This window comes from Corticium candelabrum, chromosome 13 (assembly GCF_963422355.1).
Source record: "Corticium candelabrum chromosome 13, ooCorCand1.1, whole genome shotgun sequence".
Classification (NCBI taxonomy): Eukaryota; Metazoa; Porifera; class Homoscleromorpha; order Homosclerophorida; family Plakinidae; genus Corticium; species Corticium candelabrum.
In genome coordinates, this window is record NC_085097.1 from 7,804,794 (window position 1) to 7,822,413 (window position 17,620).

At 41.3% G+C, this 17,620-nt stretch overlaps 1 protein-coding gene and 2 long non-coding RNA genes across 4 annotated transcripts in view; all 3 read right to left on the reverse strand.

The window, feature by feature from the left end:
- Positions 1-48: 48 nt before the first annotated feature.
- On the reverse strand, positions 49-10,030 carry LOC134188456 (DNA polymerase delta catalytic subunit-like). Its single transcript, XM_062656617.1, has 19 exons — positions 9,911-10,030; positions 8,405-9,323; positions 7,564-7,809; positions 7,338-7,448; positions 6,859-7,139; positions 6,546-6,656; positions 6,090-6,203; positions 5,711-5,858; positions 5,412-5,507; positions 5,161-5,298; positions 4,997-5,098; positions 4,621-4,691; positions 4,407-4,559; positions 1,192-1,294; positions 1,000-1,132; positions 822-935; positions 567-622; positions 339-436; positions 49-257 (listed from the first exon to the last, which is right to left on the reverse strand). Exons 1-19 carry the CDS (start codon positions 10,012-10,014, stop codon positions 161-163), a joined length of 3,195 nt encoding a protein of 1,064 aa, XP_062512601.1. The 5' UTR covers positions 10,015-10,030; the 3' UTR covers positions 49-160.
- A 1,566-nt stretch (positions 10,031-11,596) lies between these two features.
- LOC134189142 (uncharacterized) lies at positions 11,597-13,267 on the reverse strand. Of its 2 annotated transcripts, none has more exons than XR_009971444.1 (4): positions 12,873-13,267; positions 12,721-12,765; positions 12,469-12,654; positions 11,597-12,051 (listed from the first exon to the last, which is right to left on the reverse strand). It is a non-coding gene; the product is annotated as an uncharacterized LOC134189142 (long non-coding RNA). The 2 variants fall into 2 exon arrangements; XR_009971443.1 differs by having other exon boundaries at positions 12,721-12,798.
- A 1,523-nt stretch (positions 13,268-14,790) lies between these two features.
- The window catches only part of LOC134189061 (uncharacterized), a 7,098-nt gene continuing 4,268 nt past the window's right edge, over positions 14,791-17,620 (reverse strand). Inside the window, exon 3 of the long non-coding RNA XR_009971434.1 lies at positions 14,791-15,288. This is a non-coding gene — a long non-coding RNA (uncharacterized LOC134189061). The remainder of the gene's footprint in view (positions 15,289-17,620) is intronic.

The following is a 17,620-nucleotide window of genomic DNA, read 5'->3' on the forward strand; positions in this document are numbered from 1 at the left end:
TTACATTAGCATGCATGCAATGAGTATACGTATAGACATGTAGAACCATTAAATTCTCTTGTAGGTTCAGGAAGCGCCCTTCACCTATCAATTTTCGCTTTCGTCTACACCAGCTAGCTTGTATCATTCTGAATCAAGAAACCAGAGAGATGCCTGCTAGTTACCACGAAGGACAACTAAACCGAGAGACAATTTTGTCCTGATCTTCGACGTCCTTTTGTACCTTCTTGCGCATGTAGAAGATGGGGCAGTCACGGCTAAAAATGAAAGAGACAAAACGTAACGGATGTGCTACACCTACAACTACAAGAAGAGCTTGCAGTCAACAGAAGACTAACCTCGTGCAGAGGACGTCTTGATGAAGACTGCCCTGACATCGCTGACATTGAGTCCATAGTCGAGCAAACTTCTCTTCGAGCGCGTTGAGATGACCCATCTAAATCAAATAGGATCGAAACCGTGAGGAAATGAACGACAGTTGCGTTTGGAAAGGCACGTACTAGATACATGCATACTGCTACTTCGTGCCTAGACAGATAGATAATGCATGAAAGCTAAAATCTCACCTCTTTCTGATAAAGCTCTGACTCGCGAGACTTGCAGTGTTCACAAACGGCTTCATCTGCATTAATTAAACATTTTTAAACCAAAAACGTTCATTTAGAAAGACGAGAACGAGTCTAAGTTTGAACGTCTCTATCCGAACTCGATCGCCCCACTTTTTGTCACCTCCCCAACTTCCGTAGCTGTACTGTATGTCGCGTGCGATCCCGGTAGCAATTAATTTTTTCCTGTTGTAAACGCCCAAATGTGATTCCAACCTTCTCGTCTTAATACTGCTCGACATCCAACACAAGTGTTTCTCTTCTTAGCAAATGCAGACAGAGCACCTATCGACGACGTGACTTTCGTCTTGGCCAGCGTGTGCTTACCTCCTGCATAGTTAAAGAGAAACGAAAATGTAAGACACAAGCAGTGACGACGACAGCGACAACTTACGAAGTAATTCAGAATGAGCACGACTTTCACCAAGAATAGGCTCAAAAATTCGCATCAAAGGTTTGGACAGTTGGTTTTCCAAATAGTAATCTGTATCTAGTGCTAGATTGTGATCTAGGACATAGATTGGATCCTAGACACTAAAAGCGTCAGCTCATCAAATGCAATGACCGGCGGCCAACTCTATTGTACTTCTGATCGCAGGTAAGCTGCCGCTCCTTTAGCTCCGGCTGTTATAACATATGGTACGCGGTCTCCAAGAGCTGGTGCAGAACCAGCATCTCGTTTTCTCATTCTGTAACGCATAGATAATAAATAAGCGTTTACGAAACAGAAGAAACTCTTGCATAAAGAGAATATAGCAGAAGTAGATGATTTCCTTGTGCTGTTGTAACGGCCGGAAGCTCTCATACTTGAGTGTAGATATAGACATGCTACACGCTACATGCTAGATGATAGTCTACTTCATAGCATAACTATACTGGCAAAGAAACGTGACATACGAAAAGAGCAAAATACAGTGAGCAGTGATCGCGCACAACTTTGTTACAGTAACATGCAATGTGCCCAGAAAATAACTGTAGACTACATGAGATGTGCAGTGCTATAAGTAATGTCAAGTGCAGTGGACACTACAGTCTGAATTCTTCACACCTGACAATAGTCTAGTGCTTGAAAGTTCAGTTACCTCTCGTTATTATCAAACGAAGCCTTGCAAATGAACAGTTTAAACTCACTACACACTTGAAACAAACTCATTTTACAGTTTAAAGTTAATTATGGCAATAGATCAAAGATACTTCTCCAAATTGGCTCAACATAACTTCTAGATTAGAGTACTGTACTACTGGTAGTGATAAAAATCAAAATACATTATTACTATTATTTATCTATTATTGTCGTGCTCAACCAGATCAGCCTGGTTTGTAAAGTCTATTACAAGTACCAAGCAAACCCTGCTTCAGAAGTACGTAGACCATCACGGCTGTCTAGAAAGAAGACATGACTTTACAAAGAATCCGAGTAGATCCCAGAAGCACAGTTTTCTGTAAGTGCTGCAGGTTGTGATGACCTGGAATAATGTCCAGCCACCGTGCAATACCTGTGTACCTGTGCCCAAAGCTCCCAAGACCACCGAAACCACCAGTGTTTGACAATGCCACATGCGGCTTATCTCCACTCGCAAGTCGCTGTACTTCGCCAATTTCTCAGCATGTTTCTTGCCAATGTTGCCATCAGCAGGACAGCTGATATTAATAAGAAGACAAGTCATTGTCTTTTTACTTCTGAGACAGATGTCTGGACAATTGGCACCGATCTTCTTGGCAGTGGGGATTGTAGTATCCCACATCATAGTAATGCCATCCGTCTCCACAAGCCTATCAGGATGATGCCGGTACTGTCTGCTCTCCATTGGAACCCGAAAATGGCAACAAACATCCCAGTTAATGATGAAGGCCACCTGATTGTGTCGATCAGTGTAGTCTATCGGTGCCAGAGCACTACAGCCTGCCACAATGTGGTCGACTGTTTCCAGGCCTACACTGCACATATGGCAAGTAGAACTGACATCACGATGTAGAATCTTGCACTCATAGTACCGAGTCCGAAGAGCTTGGTCTTGAGCAGCAACAACCAGTCCCTCAGTTGCAGCAGGAAGATTCGCCGCCTTTAACCATCTGTAGGTCTCTTTCATGTCCACAGGTGGTTGCTCAGTGAGACAGCGATACTGCCCGTGCATAGGCTTCCCGCTCCAGGGCCGCACACGAAGAGAACTGCAACACGTACGGTAATGTCTCACATCTGTTTCAGGCGCTTGCTCGAAGCCACCTTCAACTGAGATGGACGCATTCCTGTGTAAGCTCTGCGACTTGTCGTCCGAAGCAAGACTCCTCCGCAATTGCACAGTAACGCAACAAGCCATGCGCTTGATCGAGTGTGAAGATTTTCCGGAGTCACACTCCCATGCCATCTGTATGAAAGGATCAGAACTGTCAGCAAGGTAACAGTTTAGCCTCACAATACAAGATTGATATGTCGACTCAATCTGTTGTAATCCCCTACCCCATCACTGCAAGGAGCGTACAGTCGGTCAACGTCTGCAGAAGGATGGCAGACGCCGTGCATAGAGAGGAGCTTTCTGGTCTGTTGATTGAGCCGCTGCAGGTCTGTGCATCCACAATGAATGACGCCAAAACTGTAAGTGAGAACTGGTAGTGCAAACCCATTGATGGCTAGAATCTTGTTCCGACCATACAACGCAGTCCAGAGAACCACCTTCACTCTGCGGAAGTACTCACAACAAAGTCTCTCCTGCATCATGCTGTGCTGAATACCGTTACTCTCATCTACACCCATATACTTGTAGACTTGACCCGGTTCCAGACAGCTGATGGTGTCCGTTTTTCCTACCGTCACTCCAGAGTTGTGTCCTGATAGCCTGGCATTGACAAAGTGTGCAACAGCACATTTGTCAAGACCAAACTTCATCTGGATGTCATCAGAGAAGGTATGCACCGTGTGCAACAACCCATCCACCTGATCAGAGCTGCTGCCATATAGCTTCAGATCATCCATGTAAAGTAGATGACTGATGAGCTGACGTTTGGCAGTCTCACCATGCCCAGTGGTCATCCGGTAGCCGTAACCGGTTCTGTTCAACTCCTTACTCAGAAGATTGAGAGCCATACAGAAGAGAAGTGAAGAAAGTGAGTCACCTTGGAAAATACCCCTCCTGATCTGCATAAGCCTTGTCTTGATCATACTGTTCCCGTAAGATAGCACCATTGATGTCCTCCAACTCTTCATCATACATGACAGGAACCTGCACAAGACTGGACTGATCTTATGCATCTGAAGGCATTGGAGCAACCGACTGTGTGGCACGCTGTCATAGGCTTTCTGGTAGTCCACCCAAGCCATGCTCAAGCTCTTGTGCCTGGTCTTACAGTCTTCGGTAAGCAGCTTGTTGATCAACAGCTGATCCCTTGCACCAAAAGATCCCTGTCGACAACCCTTCTGCTCTGGAGCCATGAGGTTTCTCTGAACCAAACGCCCTGCAATCCTCTGCCTGATGACTGAGGTGAGGGTCTGACAGAAGACAGACAGACACGTGATAGGCCGGTAACTTTTAGCCTGGTCAGTCTTGTCATTCTTAGGAATCAGAGTGGTTGTTCCTTGAGACAACCAGTCGGGTACAGAGTCTGGATTCTGAACCAGCAGGTTGTAGTTACGAGTCAGATCAGTGTGAAGACACGTGATATGCTTGACCCAGAAACCATTATTATTATTATTATTATTATTATTATTATTATTACTACTATGAGCATTACAACTATTGATTTTCACAAAACAAATGAATAATCTGAAACTGCAGCAAGTATTGAAAAAAGAGTAATTCAACAAACCTTGCTGCCAATTCAACATGTGCTTGTCTTCCTGCATAGTCGCCATCTTGTCTTGTGAGTTCTTTTGTAATAACCAACTGCGATATATCAATGCGATTACACAATAAATCAGAAATTGTCTGCTTCACATATTCCACTGCTCCATGTGGATTCCTGCAATAAAATGACTGCATGTTACCCACCATTCCCACAAACACAGCGACCAACACCAAACCTGTTGATCAAAATCATTTCCAGGCATGTATTAATAAGATTGGCAACCAAAGGGCAATTGTCACGTCGAACCTAAATTGGTTGCACAACAACATTTCATCGTGCTAAGAAAGCTAATGCCTGCATGCATGATGAGATGATGCACATGCTGTGCCTCGAGAAAACAAAAATAGATGGTTGTGCATGCTAAAATGAAACCAAAAGACCAATGAAAATAAACATATAAACAGATAAACTAACAAACAAACACGCAGACAAACAGGCAGACAAACTGATGAATAAAGAAATAGATCAACAAAAACTGCATTCAAAGCACTAATCAACCATCAAATCAGACAAATACAAAAATGTCTAATCAGCCATCTGACAAAAGTAACCGTTTCAATGCCTTTGCAATCCATCTTGTCATGCTTGTCAACTCTTGTAAAGTACAGCCCTGCATATCGTTTCTTGCTGATTAGCAGATATGGAAAATACACCTACAACATGTACACAACATTCACTGTTACAGTATTACAGTCTTAATTACTGACAGAATTACCTTTTCAAATTCAAGCTTAATTGGCTGAGGGAATTGCTCTGAAATGTATGCTGCTGCTTCTCGACCTATTGCCATGCATTCTTCTAATTCATTGGATCCAAACTTTACCATTACAGAGTCAGTGTCACCATAGATTACCTGATATAGACAAGATTTAATGACAAGAGTGTGTGTGCATGTGTGTGTGTGTGTGTGTGTGTGTGTGTGTGTGTGTGTGTGTGTGTGTGTGTGTGTGTGTGTGTGTGTCTGACCTGAGCATCAGCTGGATATCCATTGGCTGCTGTAAACTTGTCTTCCACCAATTGCCTAGACCTATCAATCATTTGACGACCAAATGCAGTCACACTCTATAGACAAACAATACACAACCTCATGTGAAATAGAATGAACAAATACATCCCTCTAATATAATAGCATAGTCATGTACAAAGAGATGCATCCCTCCAATACAATAATCTCATGTATTGAGACACGCATCCCTCTAATACAAATAAAAATTGACAAACATAATCCATAATACACATCAGAACTAAGATACAATATGCATTACCTGTGATATTTCTAAACATGGCAGTTTTCCTATAGAAGCTCCTGTAAAACCATAAACTGAGTTTGCACTGATCTTGAGAGCAAGCTGTCTGCCATCCAACACTTTTCTCTTGAAGGGGTCTGTTTCCTGTTTCAATTCTGCTTTCGCCCTTGACACACAATAAAAATGAATGAGTCAGTCACTCCCATTTATTTAAAGACACACAATCCCATTTACACTCAATATGCATCTGTCTGTCAGTTTGTCTCTCTGCATGACTGTCTGTTAGTCAATAAATTTGTGAACATTGATGTTTGTCTTGTACTGTGTTGTGCTGTGCTGTACTGTACTGTAGTGACAGTGTACTGTACTGTACTGTACTGTATTGTATGTACTGTACCTTTTCCTGGCTGCCAGTAAATTCTCCAGAATGTCTGGCAGGACGCCTCTTCTTAAAGCACTCTTTACAAAAAAATTTCCACTGGGTGTCTTAATGTATTGGTCAGGTGAAAACCTATATCCACACAGAATATGCAGTATAACAAACATAACGTACAATACTAACATTAATTTGTATATACAAACATACAATACAGACAGATAAGCAATAGAAAGTAAAGAGTATAATAGTCACAGTCTCAGACCAACTGACAAACACAATGTCAAATGTATCAACAGTGATTTGTGACATGTGCATCATGACAAACACAAAGATAGATGAGTGATGAAGAAACTAAACTACAAGCAAATAGATGAACAGGTATCGGCAATTGATGGCACAAAAAATGAATGTCAAACGAACAACAAAACACAACAAATGAGACAACACAACAAACAACAAGATTATTATTCTCACTGCTTTGTCTCATGAGGTTGAATCAAAGTGGTGTAGCAAAGATTATGTGCCTGCATGATGGATGGATACAATGATGAGAAATCCAGTGTCGCAATAGGAATGTCATAGTAGCTATAAGATGCATGAATTGAATGAGTGAGTTATTAGTTACAAAATACAATTGCACAAATGAACGATAAACACACATTTTTGATAAAAACATCTGTTGTGTGTGTGTGTGTGTGTGTGTGTGTGTGTGTGTGTGTGTGTGTGTGTGTGTGTGTGTGTGTGTGTGTGTGTGTGTGTGTCATTGTCAATACAAATTGATACACACCCCTTTACTGGCTCTATTACAGTGGCTCCAGTATACTCTTCTCCTGCTTCTGCTTTATGTGCAGGAATGACTAAGTCCTGTTCTCTTGCTTTTCGCAGCAGTTGAGACATCACCTTTATCTGTTGGCCACGGGTGAGAAGATAACTGAGAGGAACACCTGTAACACGAGCCATCTCCATGTAGTTGATCACACACATGAGCTTCTCAAGAAGACGAAGAGGAAGAATCGCATCTTTCATGCAGTACACAGCAAGACGACGTCGAGTTTGATCTGTGCCATTCTATAACAAATAAATAATAAAGAAAAATACAACTAGTGTGTGTGTGTGTGTGTGTGTGTGTGTGTGTGTGTGTGTGTGTGTGTGTGTGTGTGTGTGTGTCAATCAGATAAGCCGAACGACATTTACAATTAACCCATACCATTTCATTTCTAATAAAGTGTGAGCTTACAGCTTTCCAGAACAAGTCACACAACTAACCTGCAACTCAGTAATAATAGAATGCTGGACATCTTCTTTCTGCTCACCGAGAAAATGGAAACTGACAGCATTCAATGAATATGACCGCAACTTATAATCTCGCAACAAAATCTACACATAAACAATCATGAAACCAAACCAACACAATCACACAAATGATCACACAGCAATTAGTGTGAGATTCAAATACAAAAACACAATATACCAAGACACAAATCTTTCTCACCTGAAATAAATCAAATTGCACTCTTCCTTCCATTGTAATCACTTTGTTCTCTCTCTTTCCATACGCTCGTGACTGAAATACTGAATCTTTCATTGTAGTCCTCTCATTCTTTACACGCCCCATAAAAGGAAATCGAGTGAGCTTGAGAGCTAATGCCCTGTTGAGAAGGTAAGGGAGATCGAAATTGACGATGTTGTAACCAGTGATGATGTCCGGATCAACAGCACAAACAAAATCAGACCACGCCTAAAGAAAGTAATAAATAACAATTGCAATATCTATTTACTGAAAGCATTAAATTCAGTTTAATGTTAATTAACTTAATATGTAGTTACACTATAGCTAATATTTAAATTTCTGATACCTGCCTTAGCAATAGATTAGCATGTCTGTACACATGTACATAATGTGCGGCATTTGACACGACACCCGTCACCAACACTCCATAGAGTTACCTTTTCAACATGCTTCAGTTGTCTGCAAGTGCTGGATATGCCACAAACACCAAACAATGGTCATAGCATCCCGTGTGGTACGTTTATTGGATTAGTTCTAACGCTAATCTGATTTTGAAGTTACTGGACACTTGATGACGTTGGGGGTGACGCTTAGTGAGCATTTAGTTAGGAGATATGGCAGGAAGTAGGCGGAATGATACTAGACTCTCTCGAGCCTGGAATTGTCATATGGGCACCGGACTAGACTAGCGCGAGAGAGTCTGGGGACAAGGCTAGGCATTTGTAGCCTGATTAGAATCAGAATGACATGCATGTGCACACACACACACACACACACACACACACACACACACACACACACACACGTATAAATATACGAGTACCTGTAGCATCTTTTCCTCCTTTTGAAATGAGAATATTTTGGATCCAACAACTGGTGCACACGTATTAAGACAAAACACATTTCTGACAAACGGATCCTTGTCTCCCTGCACAACAACCATGTTTGCAATCTGAATAACAGAATCTTTATCAGGCTCTGGAAAGATGCCCTTCCTGCCAGCACACTCAATGTCAAAGCTCAGGATTCTCAGTGGAGCAATCTTCTGCCACTCTCCCTCCACAGCGTGACTAACAAAATCTTCAAATGAAATGTCAAGTTCAATTTGACACCGAGACGTGTACAGAAGCGATTGCCGATCATGACGACGAAGACTGTATTTCCCACGAGGAATCTCAATCCAGTTACACCCAACAACATCCATATCACACATAAAACGAATCTCAAAATCAACATTGCTCTCATAAGTCTGGTAACCACGTTCTCCATAGCAACCAGTTGAAAATCCACCTTCCAACAGTCTCTTTGCTGGTGCAATCAATCGTGGCAAAGTGACAGTAATCTTGAGAAATGACAATTTTTGGTTGCCATGGTAACCCCTAATGCTTTCCTTAGTCTGTACTTCGATGGACTGAACAGCAGTGACAACACCCTCTCTGTTCGATTTCATATCTCGCATGATTGCATAATCAAGATCTCTCCGAAATGTCTCACAATCCTCTGCCTTAAAACCTCTGGGTGCTGGCACATAAAAATAGGGAGTAAAACCGTGAACATGGGCACAAACGCTGATGCCATCCATTGTAATCCCAAACATCCTTATAATCGAGGTGGGACCCTCTTGAGGTCCTGGCATGTTGTCTACATGGTTACCAATGTAATGATCAACTTCTAGCTGTTGAAAGATGACGTCTTGAGTAGAAGGGTCTATAGAAGGACATGAACTTCGCTTCCACCAGGTGCTATAGAAAGAGCTTGTAGATAAACAGTGTTACATGATCGTGCACTTTCTATGATTTTAACATTACAAGTTATGTACAGGGAAAGAAAGACAATATATTGAAAATGTAAAAACCAAAGTGGCACAAATTTATTACATTCAAGTTGTACCAATCTTGTCAATTGTAAAATTTGAATTAGCGGGCAGACAAGAATGTGGACAAACACACGACACAGAAGACAAAATAGAATGAGGTTTTGTAGCAAAGTTTAGCTGACTAATTCTACACTTGGTTAATAATTGTATATTTATAATATGATGCTGACAAACAGACCCACAGACAGATAGATAGACAGACAAACAGACAGCCACAAACCAAACAGACAGACAGACAGACAGACAAACAAACAGACAGACAGACAGACAGACATGCAGACAGACAAACAGACAGACAGACAGACAGACAAACAAACAAACGGACAGACCAGCAAACAGACAGACAAACAAACAAACAGACAGACAGACAGACAGACAGACTCAAACAAACGAACAGACCAGCAAACAGACAAACAACAGCGCAAATTATGCTTCTAGTTGCACATTTCACACCTTGCAATTGGTAAGGCCGCCAACTCATCCTCAAAGCCAGTGTTAAACGAATCCTCCAAATCCCAAGGGTCTTTCTTCGCTTTTTTCGACGGATTCTCCTCCATACAAATCGCGCGTAAATGTCACGTGATAAATTTAGAGAGTCCGCGATGTTGCGAGTCACGTGATATTAAAACGTCTAACACGTGACTCGTTTAGTACGGTATCTTACAAAGTGTACAAAACAATTACTAGAGAGTGCAGGTGCAATTTGTACATGTGAGATTGACTTGGTTACGTTGTTTGAAAACCTAATTATAATTTCAAAATATATTTTATCTAAAACCGAAATTCAAACGCATATGGCAGATATAATATGTTCATATCGCACCAGTCTAGCTAGGTGGAGAACAAAAATGTAAAATAGTGACACTAGACAACAAAGCAAAATTTTAATCAATTACAATAGAAATGAACTAGCTACATATATCTAGTTGTTTTGCGTAAGCGTAGCGCAAAGAAAAAATTTGGGTTTATTATTAATATTAATTAACTTGTTCAAAATTAATATTAATTTGTTCAAAATTAACTGTATATGTATATACGTATAGATTTACAAACTAACAACGTATCATTTCGGTACTGTTAATCACTCTTGTAGACTATAACATTTTCTTGAAATACACACCTGCCAGGTGGCGATACCTTTTTTAGTTAGACGCTGGTGGAACCCAATATTATACTGTACTAGCTCAAATTTAGCCTGTTCTGCAGTTATTCGCTGAGCATACGGGCAATTACAGAGTAATTTCCTAAAGACCCGGATATTTGAAGACAAAAAATGTATCTGCTTTTTGAACGCTGCCGGTAATAATCGACATGTTCCGTACGTGCATGTACCGTCCGAAGTCAGTCACGAATGGGAAGTTTAAATTTGGTGAAGATCCGATGCGTCATCTAGAGATAGCTACAGAAGTACGTAGTGCGGGCGGGAACGGAAACGGAGGCGGGAACGGAGGCGGGGAGTGGAAGCGGGTCCGATCGGCAGGAAAAGACGCAGGACGCGAGCCGAAAGTAAACAGTTCCATAGTTTACCAACAAACACACACACACATGGCAAATTTGGCCGAGATCGGTGCAACGATCGACGCACAAATAGCCTGTAGCTAGATAGACAGATAACGTTGTCTTAATTTGATCTGCTGGAATCTGGACCACCAGCACGGCTGTTTGCGCAATTTTTGCGTGAGTGTAACCTTAATTCAAAATGGTGGATAGGCAAACTCTTTGACTGCTACAGAGGAAGCGAAAGCGTAGGCCTACGTGTACAAACTAGCTTCCTGTTCTAATCTCGTCTCTAAGACTTAATCGTTTGCAGGTGCAGCTAGAAAGGATCAGAGACAAGTGAAAACGAGTAGGAAGCAAAGATTGGCTAACACTAAGCACGTGAACAAACGCCTCCTCTAATTTCTAATTGTACTGTCTAGACGCAACAGACATGATGTATACATTTCACCAATGCTTGCTATTTGGAACTATGTGTATTTAGAACAGCTGTAGTGAAACCTTGCTAGGGTAACTAACAGAAATGAATTCTATTCCAGCGTTGACGTCAGCGTCAATATCAAAGGATGCCGCCGTCGTCATGGCGGTTTCTTTGAAGTTTGACTCTCAGCTGAGTGTCATTGTGAACCAGGCTTTACACATTAGCACAACGAAAAATACCCGAGAAAGCGTTTACACTGATCTGCATTATGTAGTATGTGCAATCAAATTTACGAAAAAAAGCGTTTATAAATTCCCTACCCAAAACACCCAAAATTCCCTACACAAAAGTTCACACAGATGACAATTCAAACAGGGCACACAGATGACGAAAGAAAACTTCCCTGCTACTATAGTATAAATGACATGCACAACAGTCATCAAACAGTTTGGTTCAAACAGTTTGTTTTGCAATGGATTGTCATGTCGAATGCCTCACCAAAATTTTCAACAGAACTGATCATCGATTCCTTTCAGAGGACTTCAAGTTGAACTGAAAAGCTTGTTTGGAATGATTTGATAAAGGATTCCTTCCAAATCCATCCCACAGCTGCAATATGTGTTAGATGTCCATTCGATGCTTCAATGAGAGTGCTGCCAGTGGCAAAAATATCATTCTACAACAACAGCAGTTAGATGGCAAGTCCATCATGACAAACAATGCAATGTTTGTGAAAGTTACAAGCAACAGAATGAATGGTGGATGTCCAAGAAAATGAGGCAACAGAAACTATATGAGACTGAAAAAGACAGTAAACCTCAGACAGCTAATTACTTTTCCTTCTGCAAACAAGGAAGTACACCTCAGTTACTAGATCCTCAAATACTTTAACATTCAACATTCAAACAAAACAATCCTCAAAAACAAGTAGCAAGCCTAATAACTTAGTGAAATGGAAGAAACAGCACAGAATTCTTTTGGTATGCTATGTCACAATACATATAGCGTTGCCAGAAAAATGACAGAAAAAATCACAGCACTATAGGAAAGCCACACACTAGCAGTCAAGTCAAAAATGCTGATCGATATCTACCTGTATCTAGATTCTGACTCCAATTTCTCATCTTCTACCGCCAGAGCTTGCCATCTGTCAAAATCATTCCAAAGATGCACATCTTGGAGAAACACACATTGCCTTGGATTCGGAAGTTGAGACTTGGTCTGGGATTCCATGGTGAACATGCATGGCCTCGAATCAATTCACGCAAGAATAAAAGACCTAAGAAGCAAGCACAGAAGTGTCAGGAATCGTCTGAAGCAATTAGAAACTGTTGTCAGTGCTCACAACTTGTCCACTGTCCCAGAACGTTCGAACTCGTGATTCTCCGACCTCCATGCAGGAAAAAGAAACACTAACATTTCACTTCCAAGCACGTAAAGATAGAGAACTAAAGTTTAGATAGTTCAGTAGTAAGGCAATGCAATAGTAATTCTTACCTTGATAGTTTTTGCTCCTGATATGTAAGACGATGAACGGAGAACAATCCAAAGTTGATCCTCGCCATCGTTTGTATCGATTTCCTCTGCAACAGTTGCGCGTACAGTAACGCCAATATAAGAAAAGTTAGAGACATGGCATAGGGTCACAATCATCATACGAAGTCGTTTGCGAAAACTCGCAGGCCACCAAAAATTGCGCGTCTGCTCAAAACTAAAACACTGTCTCGTTCCCTGCTGAAAAATACTATTAGTTGTGTGTGAACATCTACAACCTACCTAGAAACATACAGCTCGCAGAAACTTCCCTCTAGTACAAACCGTAACTGCAAATCTATGGCATAAGTAACTTCCTGTTTCAAATTTGCGGCCGCCTAATCCGCATGCGCAAAACTAAGTTGCCGCGTTCGTGAAACAAACAGCCGAGCATAGTGTACGCATGTGCAACACAAACAGCCGTGTGACGACTTTGCGTGTACGTGTTCGAGTTTAGAACTGAGAAGAGGTGACAATGAGCGAGTGGAAGACTTCGTTGTTGAGCTGTTTCGACAACGCAGAAATCTGTAAGTCTCCGCTAGTTCGCATGCACGTAGAGCCGCGTCACGTCCTCTACAGTTTCGAAAGGTGCAATCGTTTCCATGGCTGTAACGGTTTCTTTTGTTAGTTATCTATACGTGTTGCTTTCCCATATGTTGGAGGGTGAAAACACGCCAGTGGATCGAACAACAAAAGGGCATCGCAGACGTATGTGAAACCGACATGTTGAGCTCTAATTTCAATAGACTATACCGTGTATGTAATGCGCAGCCGGGTGTACTCACGGACTTCTTTCTCGTTTGTTGCTGTTCTCCGTGTACTCTCATGCAAGAGGCACGGGTAAGTGCGTGCATGCTCGACAAACGTTGTGCTTACTGATAACGACGTGTTTGGGGCGTTTACAGGAGCTGGGGGCGTACACTGAAGGATCGGCTATGGCACGTGAATAGGATTTCGCGTGATCAGTGTGAAACGTTGTTTGCTTGATGTCTCACGCTCTTATGGGTCGATCTATGCTTCGATCTGTTGTGTACACGTATACTAGAAACGTTTGTTTGCATGATTGCTATCTACACGTAGCTATTGCGTGCTGCATTGATGCCTAAATGGACTTATGCATACATTTACAACTTTGTACTATTTACAAGTTGCGTGCATGCAAATGTAGGTAGAGAAAAAGCGGTTACTGCATGTGTCTAGATACGCATGGTACAGTCGGTCTGTAGGCTTCAGTGCAAAGGTAAGTCTACCGGTAAATATCTCCTAATTAATTAATTAATTATTATAATCAACTTTATTATCATATCTGATGATATGTCATATCGTATGACTGCTGTGGGGAGTATTTGGCACCATGGATTCTGTAGCGTGCGTTAGCGACAACCTAGCGCGTTACGTACAAATTCCTGCTTAGTTTGTACGTACATACAGTCGAGAGACTCGTACCCAGTCCTCCTCCTCGCGCGTGCCCCACGTGTTTTGGTACGTGCTTTTGTTCCACTCGCCAGGAGGACTGGTAACATATTATGTCATGTGACCATTTATTTCATTAGTTGTTGCCACCTGCACTGATAATATGGTGTCGAGAAATTAGTCTCACGAGAGTACAACGCTAGACGTCGCCAGCCAACACAAAAAACACAAGCTTTACGCTCTTTCTTGGGACAGTTCAGAAATTAGAGTTACAAAGTAGATCGCTTTCGTTGCAACGAGCGAAATCCTCGCTTCATGAACATTGTAACTAAAGTCCGTTCACGCATTAAATGGACTGAGGAATTCGGCGCGTAGCAGGACTATAGTATGGGTTTCCGAGGTCTAATTAATATCGATGAACAGCTCTTGAAGAGGTTAATTCAATTGTAATAATCATATATTTCCCAATGATCAGAAACAGTGTGAGGTTTCTGGTACGCATCTGTGAACTGTAGCCTTCCTCTACTCCGGAACCATAAGAGACACCGCTGACTCTACTAGTAGACTGCACCTTGCTGGTCACTACAGGCTTCTGTCTCTCATCCACACACTTGTGCCTCGCCTTATCATGAAATTCCTGGAGCACACCTCATACACCACATTCTTGGCTGCCACTGGAGAATGTCCTTGAGATCTCTTCTTATCACATCTCTCCATCTCTTCCTTGGACCCCATCTGGGGGTTGAGGCAGCCAGCAAAATAGGATCAATTTCGGTACCCTATAGTTTGGCATTCGTGCTAGGTCCCCAACCACTGTAGCCTTCTTTTCTTCACCTTCTCAGCTGCATTTTCCTCATCTCCCTACCTTCTTCTCACTTCCCCATAGTGATGTGCTCAAACCACTGCTGCCTGTTGGAAATGCCCAGAACATCGATGGTGGAAGGTGTTCAGCTACTTCTCTTGCTTCCTAAGAACAACCCAACATTCCGCTCCATACAGCAGCACAGACATAACACACACACACACACACACACACACACACACACACACACACACACACACACACACACACACACACACACACACACACACACACACACACACACACACACACACAAATACACAGACAGACAAACAGACATACAGACAGACAGACAAATATTCTGAAATAATTGAAAAAACACCACATCGCAGAGAGACAAAGTCAGATGGAATGACAACATTTCATCTATCTGGCCTCTTCAGGCATTGTATCTGCGTTAATACTAAAACAATTCAAATAATGATAAATATCAAATATAGTTTGATATTAACATACGGCTATAAAAGGTCACTCTTAATGTTAAGTCCATAGGAATTGTGTTTTCAGTGTTCGTATCCATCTCATTTCGTGGCAGTTTCTCTTTAGACGCCACGAAATAAGATGGATATGAAAACTGAAAACGAATAATCCCTCTGAACTTGAATATCAAGAGTGACATTTTATAGCCGTATGTAAATATCAAGCTAAATTTGATAGTTAACATTTTGAATTGTTTTGGTATTAGTGCAGATACAATGCCTGAAGAAGGTCAAAACATTGCCATTACGTCTGAGTTTGCCTCTTCGTGATGTGGTGCTTTACAATTAAATTATTTCACCATGTCTCTTATCTAGCACTTTCCTTAAATGTGGAACAATCGATATCTGTTGGTGCTCTCCACTCTCTTTTTTATTAAGACAGACAGACAGTAATTGAATTATAACAGACTTTCGTATCTATAGCTTGTAATAGTTCATATGTATAAAATATAAAGAGTGGACAGACAGACAGACAGACAGACAGACAGACAGACACACACACACACACACACACACACACACACACACACACACACACACACACACACACACACACACACACATATCAACTCTTTGAATCTCTGAGTCAGCCAGCGACTATTTACACACAACAGTAAATGCAGAAAAGAGAATACTCGGTATCAGTAAAAGCATCATGGTTCATAGACTAGCCGTGGACTGTAGAAACAGCACTTTGTTAGGTAGACTTCTAGCGTATTCTGTTCAATTTAATAAAAAATAATAAAATAAAAATTATATATATATTATTTAATACATCTTATATTTGTTCTGTATGAAAGTATAGAAGATCAAGATTGCAAGAGAAATGATTTCCCGTAATTAGGTTAGACAGAATATAATCCTAAAACGTTTAAGTGGTTTAGGATATACATATACATATACATCCTAAACAAGCAACGTTCACATTCTTCAGAACTGCCAGAAAAAGTGAAGCAGCTGCAACCAAGTGTGAAGAAGGTAGAGTCACAAGATCATGCAATTCTAGATCATGATACACTTGACAGGCTTTCATAATGAACGAACAAAGAATAAATTGCAAATTTTCTTTTGAGGTGATGGTAAATGGTATGGAAAAAGGATGATTTACTATGTCTGCTGTCGAAGCCAGAAGAAAAGCATGCACAAGCTGAAAGGAAAGCGGAAGGAACAAGACAGCAAAAGGATGAACACACCCTGCTTGGCTAGAATGAATGTGTGCATTGAGAAAAGTGGGCAAGTTGATGTCTTTTATGTCAGTGGCCACACAAGACACAGCCCAGACCTTCAGGAGTGCAGGTTTTTGCCACTTTCAAATTCAGCAAAGGACAGAATTGTACAGAAACTGTCAGCTGGTGTTACAATGACAAGGATTGTTGAAGGTGAGAATGAAGACAGCCTTTCACAGTAAATGCACAGATTTGAGAAATTCCATAAAGCCATCCAATCTAAGCATGAAATTCTCATTTCTCTGCAATAATTCATAGATTCTATATAACCATATTATATTAGAGTTCAGGCAGAAAATTGGCAACAGAGATGTAAGGGATGACTTCCAAGATGCAGCCAGGAGAGACCATTTTGTTACAAGACAAGACGTTCGAAATATTCAGAAGAGTTGCATTGATTTATCTATGTTTGGTCATTCTCACGACGCTGAGTCTGTGTGCTCCATTGTTCAACAGTTGCAACAAGAGAGTCATAATCCAGTCCTTTTGTACAAAGAATTTGGTCGAAGATGTGAATCTCTCCCTGACCTCCCAACAGATTCATTTCTCTTGGCAATTCAAACACGGCACCAGCAGCAGTTATTTCAAGCCTTTGCTTCAAAAGTGGTTTGCATGAATTCCAAGCATGGAACAAACCACTATGATTTTAAACTTATCACTGTCATGGTTGCAGATCAGTTTGGACAGGGTTTGTACTGTACTACTTTGCTACTGGCATTAATTTCAAAGCCT

Coding starts and splice junctions, on each gene's coding strand:
- LOC134188456 (XM_062656617.1), bottom strand. CDS start 10,014: ATGGAGGAGAATCCGTCGAAAAAAGCGAAGAAAGACCCTTGGGATTTG. Junction 5,859..6,089: donor TTACTGGCAGCCAGGAAAAG/GTACAGTACATA, acceptor TTGTGTGTCAAG/GGCGAAAGCAGAATTGAAAC. Junction 4,560..4,620: donor GAAATGATTTTGATCAACAG/GTTTGGTGTTGG, acceptor ATTTTATTGCAG/GAATCCACATGGAGCAGTGG.